Source organism: Urocitellus parryii, chromosome 6 (genome assembly GCF_045843805.1).
Source record: "Urocitellus parryii isolate mUroPar1 chromosome 6, mUroPar1.hap1, whole genome shotgun sequence".
In the NCBI taxonomy this organism is placed as follows: domain Eukaryota; kingdom Metazoa; phylum Chordata; class Mammalia; order Rodentia; family Sciuridae; genus Urocitellus; species Urocitellus parryii.
The window spans coordinates 164,545,798-164,564,612 of NC_135536.1; the positions used below are offsets into that span (position 1 = coordinate 164,545,798).

The following is an 18,815-nucleotide window of genomic DNA, read 5'->3' on the forward strand; positions in this document are numbered from 1 at the left end:
GGAGGGATAGAATCGTCCTTTTACCTGATTTCAATGATGGTTAAACAACTTAATGAAATAGTCAAAATTCATAAAACTGTTACACCAAGAGAGTGTATTGTATTATATGTCAATAAACTTTTTTTTCCCAGTACAGGATATTGAATCTAAGTAAGACCTCTCATGAATGCTAGGCAAGCACTCTATCACTGAACTATGCCCCCAGCCCTTATTTATTTATTTGTATTTTGAGACAGTCTCACTAAATTACCAAGGCTGGCATCCTGTCTCAGCCTCCCAAGTAGTAAGCATTATTGGCATGTGCCACCACACCCAACTCAGAAATATTTTTTTAATTGTAAAAATATCCAATCTTTTCTAACTAGAGAATAACTCAAAACAGTGACATAACTGAATTTTTATGTCTGTGACATTACAACTATTTTATATTACCCTAAAATTAACATAAGTCAAATCCAATTTTAAACAGGCTCTGATTTATTCAAGCACAAAATGTCAACACTATAAAAAAACACAAGTCCCTACTTTTCTATAATGGAAGCAAAAACACTTTAGAAATGTACTTATATCAACTCAAAATATAAGTGGTACTCTCTATCTATAGACAAAGGGGAGTTTTTGACATTCCTGGCATGGCTTTATAAATCTCCACTTTGCTACCTAATTAGTAGGTTTCTAATGAGCATGGATTATCATTCTCAATCTCCAAAAAGTATTAAACAAACAGCAGACTTCAAAGATTTAATACAGCTTAAAATGATTACATATGTACACAGCAAGAGATAACAATCTACCTAAAAGTCAATACACGGATTGTGCTTCCTCTCCAATCCCCCTACCCCAATCAGTTCTGGGGATAGAACCTGGCAGGAAGTGCTCATCCCCTGAACTAAAACAGGACCACATAATGCATTTTTAAAAAGCCATAACATGGATCACTCATAAAAGATGAATTTAAAAAACTACACAATGGCAAAGGTGAAGTCCCAAACACAAACATGTTTCACCACAGTCATCTTTTGGTTTCACCATATCTCAAAGGCTTGATCACCAAATAATTAGACTTTTTTTTTCCCTAATTCAAATAAGCCAGAGAAGAACAAAGCAATGTGAAAGTGGGCATAGTGAAAAAAACAATGTAAAGGGATCTCAACCAGTAAACAAATTACTGAATATCCCACAATGAGATACTACTAAATGATTAAAAAGGAATGAGCTGGGCATAGTGGTGCACACATGCAATCCTTGCAGCTTAGGAAGCTGAGGCAGGAGGATCCAGAGTAAAGCCAGCCTCAGTAACTTAGTGAGGTCCTAAGCAACTCGAGGGAGACCCTGTCTCCTAAAGGGCTGGGGATGTGGTTCAGTGGTTAAGCGCCCTGGGTTCAAGTCTTAGTACCAAAAAAAAAAAAAAAAAAAAAAAAATAATGAGCTATTGATACAACAAAGATGGTTCTTAAAATAATTATGAGTGAAGGATGCTAGACCTCCTCTCCCAAAAAACATAAACTGAAGGATTCCTTTTAGACAAAAACCTAGAAAATGGAAACTTATCTACAGTAACAGATCAGAGGTTGCCCAGAGGAAAGCAGCCAGACAGGTTACAAAAGATCCAGAGGAAATTTTGCAGGGTGATGGTTACATTCGTTAACTTGATCGTGGTGATGGTTTCCTTAGTGTTCACTTGTAAAAACATCAAATTGCACACCTTAAATATATACACTATCACAATTATATCTCAATAAAGCTTTTTAAGTTTCTTTAATTAAAAAAAAGAAAAGTTTCTTCCCTGTCTGCTATGTTTAGGTCACTCTCTTTTTCAAACAGGTATATATCCTGAAAAGTCATAAAACTGCAATACTTTCCAAAGTAAATTTGCATACATAATCCAAACTTTAACCCCAAAGATTTAATTATAATTTAAAAATAATGAGTTAATACTTACATAATTGTAGCTATGTGCTAGGCACAGTTTTAAATATTTTTCTTCTATAATCTAACCCTCACATCAACCCTAAGTTAACAAGGGAACTGAGGCACTGAAGGTAATCTACATAAAGCCACATAGCTGGTAAGTACAGGAGGTAGAATTTGAACTCAGGGAGTCTATCTAGAGTTCAATTCCTTGCCCACCTTGCTCTACTGCAACTCACAATATACAAAATAAATGAAAATAGGAAGTACTGAATATCATACTGTAATACTTCTCACATTAAGAATATACGTATTCATTAAAATGTGAAATATTCACAAGACTTCATTATTTTTCATTATTCACAACCTTCATTATTCTTGTCCTAATTAATAGATGGAAGAAAAAAAAAGCTAGACAACCTGTTTAGAACTCAGAACAAGTACATGACAGGTTGATCAGTTATTAGGAAGGTGGTTCACACATTCTCAATTCAATACTCTTCACTGCCTCCAAAACCGTAAACATTTTTATTAAAACCATGAGAGAAGAAAAAAAAATCTAACAGAAAACAGGAGAAACGTGAATGTCATTTGCTATTCTCTCAAATACCTTACTGGCTCCTTAATTCCATCCAGTGAGTCTTAACCTCTGATAAAAGCTCCCCAGGTGATTGACACATGCAGCCAAAGTTGAGAACTCCTGATTTGGATTTCTCATTAAAGGAGAACAAAGAAAAAAGGAAAGTGTCACAAACACCTTTGGTAAAGCATGACCCAAAGTTTTCCAAGTCAATAATGAATTGCTGTCCACATGCACACTTTTGAGTTCAACTTTTAATAGGTAAAAATATGTACACAGGATATGAGAAAGCAGAAAGCATAGTGATAACCTTTTTTTTTTAAAGAGAGAGAGAGAGAATTTTTTAATATTTATTTTTCAGCTTTCGGCGGACACAACATCTTTGTATGTGGTGCTGAGGATCGAACCGCGGCCAAACGCATGCCAGGCGAGTGCATGCCAGGCCAGTGCGCTACCGCTTGAGCCACATCCCCAGCCAGTAATAACCTTTTTATTAATGCAAACAAGTGGTAAACTGGATGAAAGAACTTGAAGAAAAAGCTCTATTTTGGATAGAAATGGGTAACATAAAAGCATACTAGACTAACAAATTCTCTTTTCAACTTTTTGGAATGCTAAATCGGAATCATGACATCAAGTCAATGAACTAAAATCAGAGGAAAACATGCCTAACATCCATTGCATTTAAAACAAGTAATAACACATTGTTAATATGGTTAAGAAACACAGGTTGAAAATACACTGTCTATACCTTTAGCCCCATGTCCTGAATCAGCATTCTTTTAAAGAGCACTTCTAGAAAATTCGGATTCAGACTATCTGGGGTAGGGCCTGAAGCTTCATTCTAACAAGCACCCAGGTTCTGCTGATGCTGCCCATAGGGGGACCACACTTTGAGCAATAAGGCCCAATAACTTGAATACTAGTTTTAACACCAGTCAATTGACTTACAAATATGGTTATACCTAGGACCCAAGAATAAGTGTCAACGGGATTTATTACAAGTTCAGGCCAAAAAGGGGGGGAGGGGGGCTGAGAAATGTGAAAGCAAATAATTGTTTGTATAGTCTGCAGTGCTAAGACTCCTTGAATACTGTGTTCCTGGTTCCAACCTAGTAGATGTCAGGGTGATTAAGGACTATGAGATAGTTTTTTTTTTTTTTTTCCGGCTTTTTAAAATTTATTTATTTACTGCCGAATCTTTATGGCTTAAAACAAGTACTCGATGAATGCACCGAATTAATGACATTAAGTCAACCCCCCAAATAATCCGTGAAAAGCACTATTTGTACATATGGATGCAGACCACATAATTTGATACCAATGACGAGCTTGTGCACTGAGCTCCATTTTGTCCTAAAAGAAGAATTTTCCTGAACATTTTCGCTTTAAAGCTTGGGCTTTCTGTACTGTGATGTTTCATAACTTAGCAGCTCTTTGAAAACAATAAAAAACAAAGTACGAGCTCAGGGAGAAAGCTCCGGAAAAGACTCAAAACTCAAAGCAAAAAAACACGGGGAGAGAAGATGGGCAAACAGTTCAGTTCAAATGAAGGAACACCTCGGGTGACAGAAGCTCCACGTTCTTACCTATGATGGTGGCGGGTTTGGGTTCGGGCTTTGTTTGCTTTGTTACTATCCAGGGCCACAGGCGGAGTAGTACCTGGTTGGGGAAACTTACACTAAAAAAGAAGCAAGTTACGCAAACAAAACTTCAGAAGCTGGGGGGAATTCAATTTTTAAACCTGCTTCCTTTTTCCCAGGCTCTCCCCGCGCCACCGCCCAAACACAAAATGATCGAGGAAGCTTCATTGTTCTCCTGAAGCCAGAGCCAGGATTTAAGATGGCGGCAAAACACGGTAAAGGGCCGGGATAACGCAAGAATCAGCCCAAAAGAAAAATGGCCTCCGCTCGTGGGCTCATGACTTTCAATAAAGACCAAATCAAAAATGGCAACTGAGGCAAACTGCTCAGACGCTGGAGACGTCACGAATATGAATAGCAGGTGACGAATCACAGTTACCCACACTAAAGTGTAGTTGAAGTCATCAAAAGAAAGTAAAATAGTATTTCTGTGGTTTTATTAATGCCGGGAAACTACTAGCGTGGGGTGAAAAGTATTTTCGATAAGGAAGATTTCGATAAGGCTGCAGAGTAAATGGTAGCTTTCACAATACCGTAGAAACTTTAATTAAGATACACTTCTCCATAATTTTTTGAATGATCCAGAAGAGTAAAAGTTTCGCCCTCGAACCAACAATGGAGACAAGACATGAAAATTAATTAGTGAAGAGCATCCATTTCCCATGTCCTGGGGCTTGCGTAAGAACTGAAGGCGGAAGCGTCCAAGACGGCAACCAGGTATCACTGCGCATGTCCGCTCTCCAGCCAATCCGGGGAAATTTTGGCGATCGCTTTTTTTTTTTTCCCCCTAATTTTCAAAGCAGAGGTCCAGGGAGGCGGGGTCTAGTATTGAGCGACAGAATCAGGCGCTGTGTGATTGGTCAAGTCAGGTAGCACAGAGTGCCAAGAATGACTAACTAGTATCCAGTTCATCCAGTAAATATTCGTCAAGTGCGCTTCAAAAGACGACTCTGTACCCTTTTGATGTGTTGTTCCAATTTGATGTGTTTAAGTTTTCAGTTTCAACAATTTGCCCAACTGCGCCCCAGTTCTTTCCGGTAACTGCCTCCGCTATCATTGGAGCGGAGAAGAGAACGGACCAGTCCTGCGCCAGCCGCAGAACTGCGCATGCGCCAAGGCTCCGCACGGGGCGAAGGTTGCCAGGATCCGGGGCTGCAGCGGAGTGAAGTGCGGTCTCCCTTGCCTGGTGCCGACGGTGGCGGCCTAGGAAAGTGCAGCAGCTGGTGGGCAGGTGAGAAAGGTGGAACCCCAGGCGGAACATCTCTCTCTCTCTCTCCAGCTTATGAAGAGAGGAGGCTTGTAGGTCTGTCTCCCCGCCGCCCCGCGCACACACAAAGGTCGTGGCGTCCTCCCTTCCCTTAGGGGCGGAGCCAAGGAGGAGGCTGCCCCTCTAAGAGGCTGAGGACCTTCATTTAAAATAGCTTAGATTGTAAATACTTGCTGGTGAGATATGGATGGCTAAAAGGTGTTCAATATGTAGGCAAAATTGGAATAGAGCTTCCCGCACACTCACCTGCACTGTGCAGTAGATGGGTAAGGTGTTCTAGGGAAAGCCCCAATTGCACATGCGTCCCATCTTCCAACAGGACCTGTGTAATTCCTACACTGGGAAGGGCGAGCCAAATGGGGAGGATGCATATTTTCTCTTAGGCTGTTAAGGATGGAGGCTACTTCCTGGTGTGGAACTGGATGGTAGAACTGTTGACATCATGGTCATACCAACTGTAGGAAAGCAGAAACAGGACTTAGGGCTGTTGACAATATTAAGGAGATTGAAAACATTGAAAATGGAAGAGATCCCTTGAGATCATGTTCATCTTTCTCACAGATGGGACCAACCCCAAATTCTGTTGCTGTTTCAGAAACTTAGTGTGGCAGTTTCATTCATTAACATGGTCAATTTTTCCATTAAGGAATGTATGTATATGTGAGTGTTTGTGACAATGATTTAGAAGATACACCAGTGACCAGCAGGCAGGTCCTGGAGCTTGATGGGGGGAGAAAGGGTAAACATGTACACCCATAAATGAACAAGATATTTCTAGAATCTGGGTTATTTTTCCTGAGAAGCAGACTTTGAGATTTGTGGACAGAGTATTTATTTGAGAGGACTTTTTTGGATCATCACCAATGAAGAAAGGAAGCAGAATTAGGCAGATAGAAATAAGTCTAGTAGCAAGACAGGTGCAGTGGTGCAAGCCTGTATTGCCTGCTACTTCAGAGGCTGAGGCAGGAGGATTTTCAAGTTTAGTGCCATCCCTGGCAACTTAGCCAGACCCTGTCTCAAAAAAAAAAAAAGATTGAGGTTGTAGCTCTGTGGTAAAACAAACCCCAGGGTCCAATTCCCAATACCAAAAAGCAAAGCAAAAACAAAAGAAAAAGAGGGATTTTTTTTCTTTTGAGATGAATTCAAAGAATATAGAGAAAATAAGTATGGTTTTGAAAATGAATCAACTGAAGCAGAAATTTTATACAGTAGTATTTTGAGTTCTTTTTTCCTTCTCAAGCCTGTATTCTTCAAAAGTCAAGAATCATGCCTTATTGATCTTGGTGTTTTCCCCTGAGCCTATCATGGTATTCCTAGCATGTAATAGACAAGAAGAGTAAGTGAACATGTGAATAAAATTCATGTCACACATCCTTCAAAGTTGGTAAGCCCTAAATGATGTGGGCATAGAGACATGATTGTATTTGGATCAATCTTTACAATATTTCCTAATTTTATAAATTATAATCAAATATTAGAATATTAATGGCATTGATTGAACAGGAGTCTCTAGACTCCTGTTTATATATGATGTATATTAGAGCTAATATACTTCACTAGTAATAGATTTCATGTATTGGGCACTTCCCACATACTGGGCACTTTACTAAGCTATGAATATTATATATATGGATATATAATATATATATTATATATATCTCTAATTTTCATAATGTAGCTCCATATTGCAGATTACAAAATTGAGATAGGAAAGAGTTTGCCAAAGTTGATAACTTATTTGTGATGGAGGTTAGAATTGATTCTTATCATTACTCAAAGCCTTTGCTCTTAAATAACTAGTGTTTCTGAAAATGAAGGTCAAGTCTCTTTCGCACTAGGACTCTCACATTTAATCATTTGGCAACCATAATTTTATTAGCTATTATTGCAGAAACAAACACGAAATGATTCCCATCTTTGTACTTTGCTCTTTTAGTGTTCCTATTTCTTTCACAGTTAGTTTACCTAGCTCTCACAAACTAGATTGTTAAATGTCCTAATTCATCCTAGATTCTTGATTACAGAATCACACCTTTCTTCACAATAGAAATGCCCCTAAAAACCACAGAACCTCTTTCTTGAGAGTCTAGGTATTTTTACTCCTTTCTGATTTCCCAGAGAAGTGGGGCATTCATTCATGTCCTCTTCTGATCTTGTTACATTCCAGATTAATGCTAGAATTTTTTTTATTTTCAAATAATCAAAATAATAATAATAATAGCTAGCCAGCACTGAGCCCAGACTAAGTGCCAGGTATTGTGCCAACTGCACAACCACCTTGTGATATGGAAGTCACTATTCTCCTTTTTTGAATGATAGTACTGAGGCATAGTGAGATTAAGTGATTCATCCAAGGCCAGGTGGCCAAAGGTAAAGTGGTAAGGTAGAGATTCAGTCCAAGTGGTATGATTCTACAGCTCCTTAATCACCACATGGCAATGCATTCCTACTAAAAGGACTTATTGTACATTACATTCTGAAAACTGGCAGGCAGAAACTAAATCCTGATGGGCTTTTTATGCTGTATTAGGAAATTTAGATTTTACCCTCCAGTCAAAAATGTCCCTAAAGTCTTCTGAGCAAGGCAGAAACAGGATTGCATTTGGTTTGGTTTTTGTTTTGTTTGCAAAATGTGTTAAAAGTAAAAAAAAATGCATTAGTGGGAGTTGACTGGAACAGTGGTTTAAACTAGCTTCAGAATTATCTAGAAAATGTATTAAAGCACAGATTACTTGGCACCGCCTTAGCGTTTATGATTCAGTGGGCCAGAGGCAACCTGAGAATTTGCATTTCTAGTAAGTTCCCTGGTGATGGCTCATGCTACTGTTGAAGAGACCATGTTGGGAATTAGTGGACTACGCAAGAAGGTCATTTGAGACGCCAATGAGGGTCTGACTGTGGCCATGGGGAAAGATCATGTCAGATGGCAGGATGTGGAAACCAACTTGCGGAGTGAGGAAAAGGGCAGGATCCACTATATCGAGGTTTCTGGATCAAATGGCTTAATATATAATGCCTTTTTTAAAAAATATAGGAAATTTAAGTAGAACAGCACTTTGGGAAGGAAAGGATTTAAACAATGGTTTTAAACCATTTTGGGGAACAAGTGAAAAGTGAACAGTATCAGTTGGATAGTACTTATGGACAGGTCTAAGCCAGAGACAGGTCTAAGACAGAGGTGAAGGTGCAGGGGCCCTAAGTGGATGCTTTATAATACAAATACAGAGTGTGAAGAAACCACCTAGAATCAACCAAAGACTGATCTTTGATGAGGATGGATAGGTAGGTGGAAATCAAGGAGTCATTAAAGAAAACTGAGAAGGGACAGAGTCCAAAGTCCTTAACAAGTTTTAAAAACATAAAATGCTTCAGAGAGATCAAGTAAAGAGATGGGTTGGTGGTGATTGTTATGGTTTGGATCTTAAATGTCCCCCAAAGCCAACAGCTTGGTTGTCAGTCATCCTGTATAGCTATTGGGAGGCAGTGGAATCTTTAGGACTTGGGGCCAAGTGGAAGGAAGTTAGGTCGGTGGAGGTGTGCCCCTGAGGGGATATTAGGACTCCATCCCATTTCTCCCTCTCTCTTTTCCCACCAACTGTGAAGTGAGCAATTGGAAGCTCCCCACCATAGTGTACTGTGCTGCAGCAGACCCAAAGCAATGGGGCCAGGCTACCATGGACTGAAATCATGAGCCAAAATAAGTCTGTCTGCTTTTCAGTTGTTTTTCTCAACTGTTTTATCACAGTGATGGAAAGTGACTAAGGCAGTGATCTTTATGGTCAGAGTAATTTCCATGGAGAATGGAACAAAAGCAGATTAGTTGGGTTTGAAGTTGGAATGAGAAGATACCCTAGAAAAAGGTGCATTATTTGAAAGAATGCAATTATATGGTAAAGGGCAGTTGCTTTAGGGAGTTTCCATCTGGTTCTCTTCAATGAAGAAAATTGGCTGTGGTTATGCCAAGGAAGAAGAATGGGAGGTTGGAGATAGAAGAGAGGAGATTATGGCATTAGAACCCTGAAGACATGGTAGAAAGTGGGACTGGAACATTAGTGACAGGAGTACTAGTTTCTCCTTTTAGACAATGGAAAAGGAGGTTGAGGTCTGAGACAGATAGATTTTTGCACATGGGGCAGAATGTTAAGGGTGTTAATTCCCCATAGCCACAATGTTCTCTGATCAATAGGTTATCCAAAGAAAGAGAAACAAAGGTAGAAAGAAAAATGAAAATCTCAGCAATGGTAAGAAATAGAAATTAGTCCTTTGGGAATTCAGAGAAGACCAGGGACCTATGAATCACTGCTGGAACACTAAGGTCCAAATCAACTGGACTTTAAACTGGAGCAGTCTGGCTACTTGCATGATATACATCCCCTTCTCTCCCACCAACCCCAGGATCAAGTGACAGCCATAATGTAAAATCAGCAAAAGGGGATGGACAAATTCTGAGACAACTCTGATAAGTCACCCAGCCTGCCAGTAGGCTTACTCTCATGTCTTGTTAGTCACTAGTCAGTGATTCACTTCATATTTTGATATGAAGATTTATGATACTTTTAGTATATCATTTTTAATTATAAATACATTGAATTTACAAAGCAAGAGGGAATAGTAAAAACCATAAAGTATTTACATGTATTCATTTTAACCTTCACTGTACAGATGATTTTTGATAAATCAGCCTGGCTGCTGGATGTAGGTCAGTCTGACCTTGCATGGTGGGGTAATGTCAGTGGTAGGATTTTGTAGGATTCGTTCTTCCTGAATTAAAGAATATCTCTAGTCTTTGTTTTTTAACAAAACTGGAAAAGTCTAGCAAAACTGATGTTATTTTCTATTTTCGGTGACAAAAAAAGAAAATACTGTTTTTTTCCCATACTGGTCAATTTATTAGGTTTGAAAATAACATTAACTTTTTAAAAAATTTTTTAATGGATGTGTAAAAACATAAAAAATTGTACATAAGAATGAGATACCATAATAATAATAAGAAGAATCATGTAATGTTTCAATACATGTACAAATTCAGTTAAACAGATCCATCTTCCCAAACATTTGTCATTTCTTTATGGTAAAAATTCTCAAAATCTTTTCTTCTGGCTTTTTTTGCTGTCCTTTCTAATGTGTACACAAAAGTGCCAAAATCTGAACTTCTGTATTAAAAATTGAGGATAAAAATGATTGGAATTTAGAATGCGAAATTCTCAAATACCTGAGGCCAACATTGTAATCATAAAAGAAAAGGCTTTGTGTAGTCCCAGTAAATTTCATGAAATATAATCACAGAAGATGGGTTGATTAATTGTCTGACTTTCTAATGACTTCATGATTAAATTATATTTTATTCAAGCTAATAGAACTGTTTTTCAAGTATTTTAAGCAGAGTAGCAATGAAGATTTTTTTTTTAATTTACCTTACACTGTGTCCAAACACCAGCAGATGGCGCCCAGCAAGCCCCATAGGCAAAATGAGAATCTTTGATAAAATATTCCCTGTAGCTAGGTTTTTGTAGATCTAATTTTGTAATGAGAAATAATAAAACTTGATGGATTTGACACTGTGCGACATAGAAAGAGTAATCTGACAACCTAGAGCCAGCTGTTTGAGATTTTCAAGGAAGCATAACTGCTTATTGCCCTTTACCTTACTATCCAGTTTTGTCACCTGAAAAACTTGATTTAGCTTAGAATGTAACAGATTCCAGAAAACTCATCAGAGACCCTAATGATGGAAACTGAAGAAGCAGTAATCTCTTTAGTGCAAACTAGGGAAAGGAGAAGTTGTCATCTTAGAAATGAATTAAAGGAAGAATATGATCTGGGGTTTAGCTTAATGATAGAACACTTACCTAGCATTTGTTTAGCCCTACCCCGGCTCAATATCCATCACCACACACCAAAAACAAAAAGAGAAAGGAAAGAAAAAAGAGAATATGGTTGAAAGTATAAGTCTCAATATTTTCTTTTCTTGACCTTTAAGTTTGTAAGTACTCAAAAAGATTGCAGCATTTGTAATGAGTTGGAGGTATAGCAGGCTTCCTCCCCTTAGGTTCATTAACATCTTCCTGTCCATTCTGTGTTGAGAACTAAGCTAAAGAAAATGAGCTAAACAGCCCAGCTAATCTTAACTCTGGAGGATCTGGACACTGTTGTCCTCTAATTTTGAACAGGTGACATGAGACCACTGTTAAGAACACTGACATACTTGGCATGAGAATCAGAATATGCCAGGTTGACATGCTAGGCTAGTTGACCTCAGTGACCTCACAAGTGTCCACCACATACTCTGATGTTCTTGTCCTCATCATGCCCTGGAAATTCTGAGACTGTACTGTCAGGCTGAGATGCAATTTTTTGTTGTTGTTTTATTTGTTCATTTGGTTTTGGTTCTGAGGATTGAACCCAGGGGTGCTCAACCACTGAACCACATCCCCCATCTTTTTTAATATTTTATTTAGAGACAGGTTCTCACTAAGTTGCTTGGGGCCTCACTAAGTAGCTGAAGCAGGCTTTGAAACTTGTGATCCTCCTGCTTCAGCTTCCTGCTTGAATTACAGGTGTGCACCACCCCCACTGTGCCTGACAGGATGCTAATGTTTGACTTTTGAGAACTATTTAATAGAATATCAGTTGAGCCTTTTAAGATCCCAGAACCAAAATTGAGTGCCACAACTAATTGACAGTAATCCTAGAGTCAATCATTTAGTGAGTCCTCATTTATAAAATGGTCTTCTGGTTTCACAAAGTTGCTATGAAAACAAAACAAAATGAATATGAAACTTTTTGAATAATGCATGATGTGTATTTTTGAGAGAAAGGTATTAAAAAGCATAATCTGAATGAAGATTGTCTCTAAACTTTTGTCTAAACCTAACAAAAGGCATTTCAATGACTAAAATAATGTCTGCCCTTTGTTGCTTGACTTAAGATTTATCCATCTCACTTCATTCTCTTGAAATGACTTATTTTAGGGAGTAGCCTTTTTATTGCTCTTTAAACAGATCATTCACTATAAGCAGATTCTTAAATTGTTTCAAACTCAGGAATCTCTGAGCTAGCTTATATCCGTAAGCTAGTTCCACACCACTTGGAATGACTGGCCAAGTGTTTTGAGGGAAGGACTCTCAAGGTAAAATGTATGTATTTTAAGTTTGTTTCCCAAATTGGATCTCCCAGTCTCCTTGATGCTCAGCACTATGAACCTTGGTAAAAGTCAAGATTTTTTAAAACCTTTTGTCAAGTCCATTTTAAAAACAAGTTAGGGCTGAGATGTAGCTCAGTGGCAAAGTGTCTGCCTTACATTCACAAAGCCCTGGGTTCAACCCCCAGTTCCAGAAAAGACACACACACACACACACACAAAAAAAAAAACCCACCAATAATAATAATAAGAAGAAGAAGATTAAAAAAAAAAAAAAAAAAACCCTTTTGGGCTGGCGGTGTAGCTCAGTGGTAGAGTGCCTACCTTGTACATGTGAGGCACTGGGTTCAATCCTCAGTACCACATAAAAATAAATAAATGATACTGTGTCCATCTATAACTGATTTTTTAAAAAATGCTTAAAAATCTGTTAACTCTTTGAATTATCCTGAAAAAATTATCCTGAAAAGCAGCATGTAGTGAAGATCAGTATTTACAAGAATATTTGTCAACAGGAATTGGTCAAATTAGGCTATCTCCATAGAAGCCAATGCTGTACAGCAATAAAAAATGATAATGAAGTTGAGAAGAAAAGATTACAAAACAATATATATGTTATAATTCCTTTTTTTTAAGTTGCTGGTGGACATTTATTTTATTCATTTATTTATATGAGGTGCTGAGGATTGAACCCAGTGCCTCACACATGCTAGGCAAATGCTCTACCAGTGAACTACATGATTCCCTTTTTTAAACCAAAAAGATTTTAGATTTCTTTTTCTTATTTCCTTATTCCTTTTCCTTACTTACTAATTTTAAAAAGTAAGCCTATAATATTAGAAAAGGGCAGTAATGCCAATTTTCATTTTGAAAAAACCCAAAGAAAATTTGAGAAGAAATAGTGTTAAAATTGCATCCCCAAAATGTGTTTGATTGTAAAAGCTCCACAAGAGGTTATGGACAAAATGAATCACACATTTCCTCACTCCCATATCCAATATGAAATTTTAGAACTATATTGCCTTTTTCTTAAAACTAGCTGTGAGCCTTACTCAGGCAATAGAAGACACATAATATGCTGGGAAGCTGTTCAGGGAAGTAAAGTAGTAAGTTACATGTCAGTGCCATTTTAAAAGAGTGCATGTTCCACCTTGCTGGGCAGGGATGAACTAGTATGTATTCATATTCTTTATGCGGATTAAATGCAAAGACTCTAAAAGGACTTTGTAAAATAAAAAGCTCTATTCTGATCCTAATCATTTTTTAAACCTCTCAAAGGACAACAGGATAATCTGTCAGAAAATAGTTTCCTGCTCTCTCACCTCCATTAACCAAATCAATATGTGAGATCAAGGAAATGAGAACACGTAGGTGTTCAGTAAACATTAAAGCAGTTAATCTTAAATCAGTCATTAGTAACCCGGAAGTGCTGTATGGGCCTCAGTGGTGTTTGACAAATAGTTTTCAACCACAATAGGTAGTAATTCCTAGATTTAACTAAATCTAAATCTCATAAAGGATACATAGCTCCTCAAGTTGTCCAGATGGAAAGAAAATATGTCTATTAAACACAGTGTACATAAAAATATATTACCTCTTTTGTCTTTAACTCACAAATATCCAGAATATGGGGGCTAACTTGATCCTAGTCTGATACCCCACTCTCACTCTTATCAAGGATGGGTCACAATATATCACATCATACTATGATCTCTATATAGAGAACAGCAAACATTTACAAATATTGCTGTTATAAATAGGAGTTTAATTCATTCTGAAATTTAGAGTTTATTAGTCCCTATTTTATAATTATATCCTTTGACCAAACTTTTTTTTTTTGTAAGCTGCTTTTCTAAAAGCTTATGATTTTCAGAGAAAAAAACTAACAGATGTTGGAATAATGTTAGTGATCATGGAGAAGTAAATGGTGAATAGCAGAGATGTCATCAGTTAAAAGTAATGTGGCTTTATAACCTCATTTTGAAATGGCAGAGGTGCTAAAGACATCTTGAGTACTGAGAAGACTGGATTTGAATGAAGTGTCTCTGTTAGCTTTCCATCACTGTGACAAAATACCTGAGATTAATCAATTTATAAGGAGGAAAGGATTATTTTAACTCTCAGTTTTGGAGGTTCAGACTGGTTGGTTGATTGCTCGTGTGTCTGTGGCAAGGCAGTACATCATTGTGGAAGAATATAGTGGAGGAAGCTGCTCATCTCATGGTGACCAGGAAGCAGAGCAGGAAAGAGGCAGGGGTCCCAGGGGCCCCTTCAAGGGCCCTAGCTAGTGAAAAACTAACTTCCTTCCACTGGGCCCCACCTCTTAAACGTTCTAGCACTCTCCATTAGCATGATAGGCCTGCAGCCAAACCTTTAGCAATTGGGCATTTGGGAAACACCTATCCAAACAATGGCATTCTCTTCTAGACCTTTAGTTCAATGTACATTGTGGACCAGAATGTCACATGTCAGTCAACACAAGCCATTTGACTTTAGTGCAGCCCTTGTCCTTCCTTTAGGAAATAAACCTTATTAGAATTCCTCCCTCATTACTCCAAGTTACCTAATTCCCTCTCCCAGTTATTGTATTATTATCAAATCTCAGACACTGTATAAAGATGTTTGCACAGTGGGCTTCACAATCAAATTCATCATAAAACAGGTATTTATGATTGATTTCCTCCAAAAATGAAACATAATTTTAGCAATAAAAGATATAGTCTCAATCTGGGGACAGTGGCACACATCTGCAATCCTGGCTACTAGGGAGACTAAGACAGGAGGACCACAAGTTTGAGCAGTTTGCAAGACCCTGCCTCAAAATACTTTAAAAAGGTCCATGGATGTAGCTTAGTGGTAGAGCAACCTTGAGTTTAATCCTTGGTAATCCCCCCACTTCATACACACACACACACACACACACACACACACACACACACACACACAAGGTATAGACCCTAAAGTTTTCAGGATACCAGAGCACTTTAGAAACGGAAAGGCCATATAAAATACTTTCAGTTTCAAAGTAGGTCATGTTTTCTTCATCTAGTGCTTTAAGTTTAGCAGCAGAATCCTTACAATATGTGAATTTAGACCTTGGGGAGAAATGTTTTCTGTTGCTGGGAATAATATGTTTGTTTATAAGCCTAATGCTTGCAGCCTTCTGTTTATTTTTAATACACAGAACACAGTTCAGGCTTTTTAGCTCAGTACTACTGTATTTTAATACTGATTTAAGTATTATTAAATAAATAGAAATTCTGTTTAGACATTTTTCTAGTGACATTTATACAAAACGTATAGTAATTTAGGAGATTTCATTATACTAAATAACTCATAGGTGCAATTGAAGCAAATTTTTGGCATGACCCACAGGATGGAACAGGCTGTATCCTTCTGGGCTTAAGAAGAAATTTGAAGAATGAGACCATTTGTATCATCACAATCTATAAGGTAGTCACTAATGAGTGCCCCTTAAATATAAAAGTGTAAGGAAGCTTTAAAGGTTATCTGGACTTGAGTTCACAAAAATGAACAGATTTCAGAACAGAGCTTTTCTGGACCATGCTTTCCAAATCAAAGATAAGAAAAAAATCTATTTTAAATACCAACTGGCTTTATATAACAAGACAATTTTCTAGCCCCAATATCTTGTGCAAACTGGTTTGATAGTAACTAGTAGTTCATGGCAAACATTCTAAAATGCAGTGGTTGAATACCTAAGTGTGGACATAACATTAATTCATTCTGATTCAGAGCTCCCAAAGCAGGGTTTTTTGCTGCAATTGGAATCTGTACTTAGTCATTCTAATCTCACTGAAACATCCCTTAAATCATTTTGCAGTGGGGAACCTAAACTGTTACTGCATTTTTGTTTGTTTGTTTGTTTTTTAATTTATTTTTTAGGTGTGGAAAGACACAACACAATGCCTTTATTTTTATGTGGTGCTGAGGATCAAACCCGGGTCCCAGCTGTGCTAGGCGAGTGCTGTACCACTGAGCCACAATCCCAGCCCCTGTTACTGCATGTTTAAAGATTAAGAAGTTGACTATTCTGTTCAAAATTGTGACTGAACATAATTATGAAAAACAAAAATAAGAGTCAAGAGAGAGCTGAGTGTTATAACACTTGCCCAACAGCGCAATGTTGGGTTTGATCCCCAATGGATCAAAAATTAATTAAATTAAAAGGTGTATGTATCTTTCTCGGCTGATAATGTCATTGACTAAAAGTTAAGAATTGCTTTGTATGTTTCCCCATCCTGAGTTACTGATATCCCTTTGTGTCTACAATATATCTCTTTTACATATTATAACTAAAATTGTTTAAGTCATCTCTTATTGGTGTGCTGTGTAGTGCTTGTAGTGGTTTGTAGATTCGATTTGAGGAGTCTGTTTTGTAATCTTTTCCTAGGTACACTGATGCCAAAGGACTATGACCTTTCAGAACTTCTTGAGAGACTACAAAGTTCTGATTGTTATGGTACCTTTAATCGGGCTCATACATTTGGGGTGGCACAAAATCAAAAGCAGCCCTGTCTTCCAAGTACCTAATAAGGACAACATTCCTGAGCCCGATAGTCTAGCACTCACAAGTCCACCGAAGAGCCAAATCCAAGGGAAATAGTAGGCTTGCTACTTGCAGGTAAGTTTCCTTTAATCTGGTCAACCAAACTGTATGTTCCAATGTGGGAAACTTTATTTTATAGAGCACTGGGAAGAAAAAAGCCAAATTCACAAATGAGCTGTTGTTTTTATCATGATCCACATTCTTTTTTCCAAGACAGATAAAATGAGTTGTTTCATTCCTTAGCATCTATTATTTTAGCTTTAAAATAATTTGTTCCTTTTGAGAGTCACTAAAATTAAAAGAATGTAGTTAATTAATTCAGAGCTATAGTCCCTCATTCATAATTCCAAAATCCAAGTAGTTCTAAAAACCAAAATGTCTGTCCTAACTTGTTTGACCATAAAACTTGATCTTAATTGACATCAGATAATTTATAGTGTTTATCTCATTTAAAATGAAATTTTTAATTTCACTGCAGAAATGTTATGTTTGATTATGAGTGTTGTACTACATCATAGTCATTGACTATGGATATGTACTAACTTTTTGATTATAGATGTTTATACAACATTATATTCGTAAAATCCAAGAAATTCTGAACTGTGAAACTCATCTGGCCTTAAGGGTTCCAGATAATGTGACCCTATAATTGTAAAATATTTTCCATTTTAATACACTTTTTGGATTTTGAGGTAGGGATCATTCTTTAAATTTTGGCATAAGGTAGGTCATTTTAAGGTTTTGCTCCTTAATACAAGCAGAACCTTGATCCAATTTTCTTATAAGAGGTGTGAAATTTTGACTTGTAATAAGACTACTATGATATAATTACTGGTTGCAATACTATATTAAATCAAGATTTAATTTTTAAATATTCATAAGGAAAAATGGGAAAGTGTGGTTTAAAATATTAGATACTTATTTAATATAAAAAGTGAACTTAAGGGGCTGGGGATGTGGCTCAAGCGGTAGCGCGCTCGCCTGGCATGCGTGCGGCCCGGGTTCGATCCTCAGCACCACATACCAACAAAGATGTTGTGTCCGCCAAGAACTAAAAAATGAATATTAAAAATTCTCTCTCTCTCTCTCTCTCTCTCTCTCTCTCTCTCTCTCTCTCTCTCTCTCTCCCCTCTCACTCTCCTCTCTCACTCTCTCTAAAAAAAAAAAAAAAGTGAACTTAAGAGAATAACCCCTCAGATATTCCTTGTAAAATTTTCCTTTTGTAGGAGGAATTTTAAAGGATATGAGCAGAGAGTTACAGCATTTATTAGATGCTTCATTTTTATGTATAAGGTCATGAGAACATGGTAGTGTATGTATATTGTAGTTGATGTTTTTCCCTGTAACTCACATCATAAGAGCATAAGTATAGTCAAACATTGCGAGGGGGAGTTCCTTGTGCAAAAAGAAATATGAGGAATATGAGTTAAGGTATTTTTGGAGGAGAAATAAAGTTGAAAAAAGAAGTTATCTCCTTTAAAAGATTAGGCGAATACAGTAAAAGCTTTAAATGTCAATGCAGCAATGGTTAAGATAGTCTTAGAAGTGAATACCACTGGTCAGGCAAATGGAAGCAGATATTTAAACAGGCTTTGAGTAAGCAAAAGTTAAAACCAGATTTTAGAGTGGATTAAACACTTGATTCCAAATAGTTTTTGAAGTACATCAAAAGAATATGCTATATTTTTTCCCTTTTTATTTTT

At 37.3% G+C, this 18,815-nt stretch overlaps 2 protein-coding genes across 4 annotated transcripts in view; one reads left to right on the forward strand and one right to left on the reverse strand.

Annotated features, from left to right (window-relative positions):
- Slx4ip (SLX4 interacting protein) overlaps nucleotides 1-4,145 on the reverse strand; it is a 191,935-nt gene extending 187,790 nt beyond the window's left edge. Inside the window, exon 1 of the mRNA XM_026385833.2 lies at nucleotides 4,081-4,145. The gene's annotated coding sequence lies outside the window, so the exon portion shown is untranslated. The remainder of the gene's footprint in view (nucleotides 1-4,080) is intronic.
- A 978-nt stretch (nucleotides 4,146-5,123) lies between these two features.
- Nucleotides 5,124-17,187, forward strand: LOC144255264 (uncharacterized). Of its 3 annotated transcripts, XM_077799443.1 has the most exons (3): nucleotides 5,124-5,365; nucleotides 15,918-15,995; nucleotides 16,957-17,187. In XM_077799443.1, exon 3 carries the CDS (start codon nucleotides 16,978-16,980, stop codon nucleotides 17,167-17,169), a length of 192 nt encoding a protein of 63 aa, XP_077655569.1. In that variant the 5' UTR covers nucleotides 5,124-5,365; nucleotides 15,918-15,995; nucleotides 16,957-16,977; the 3' UTR covers nucleotides 17,170-17,187. The 3 variants fall into 3 exon arrangements, with proteins under 3 accessions (XP_077655569.1, XP_077655568.1, XP_077655570.1); XM_077799442.1 differs by lacking the exon at nucleotides 15,918-15,995 and having other exon boundaries at nucleotides 5,133-5,365; XM_077799444.1 differs by lacking the exon at nucleotides 15,918-15,995 and having other exon boundaries at nucleotides 5,351-5,437.
- The last annotated feature ends 1,628 nt before the right edge of the window (nucleotides 17,188-18,815 follow it).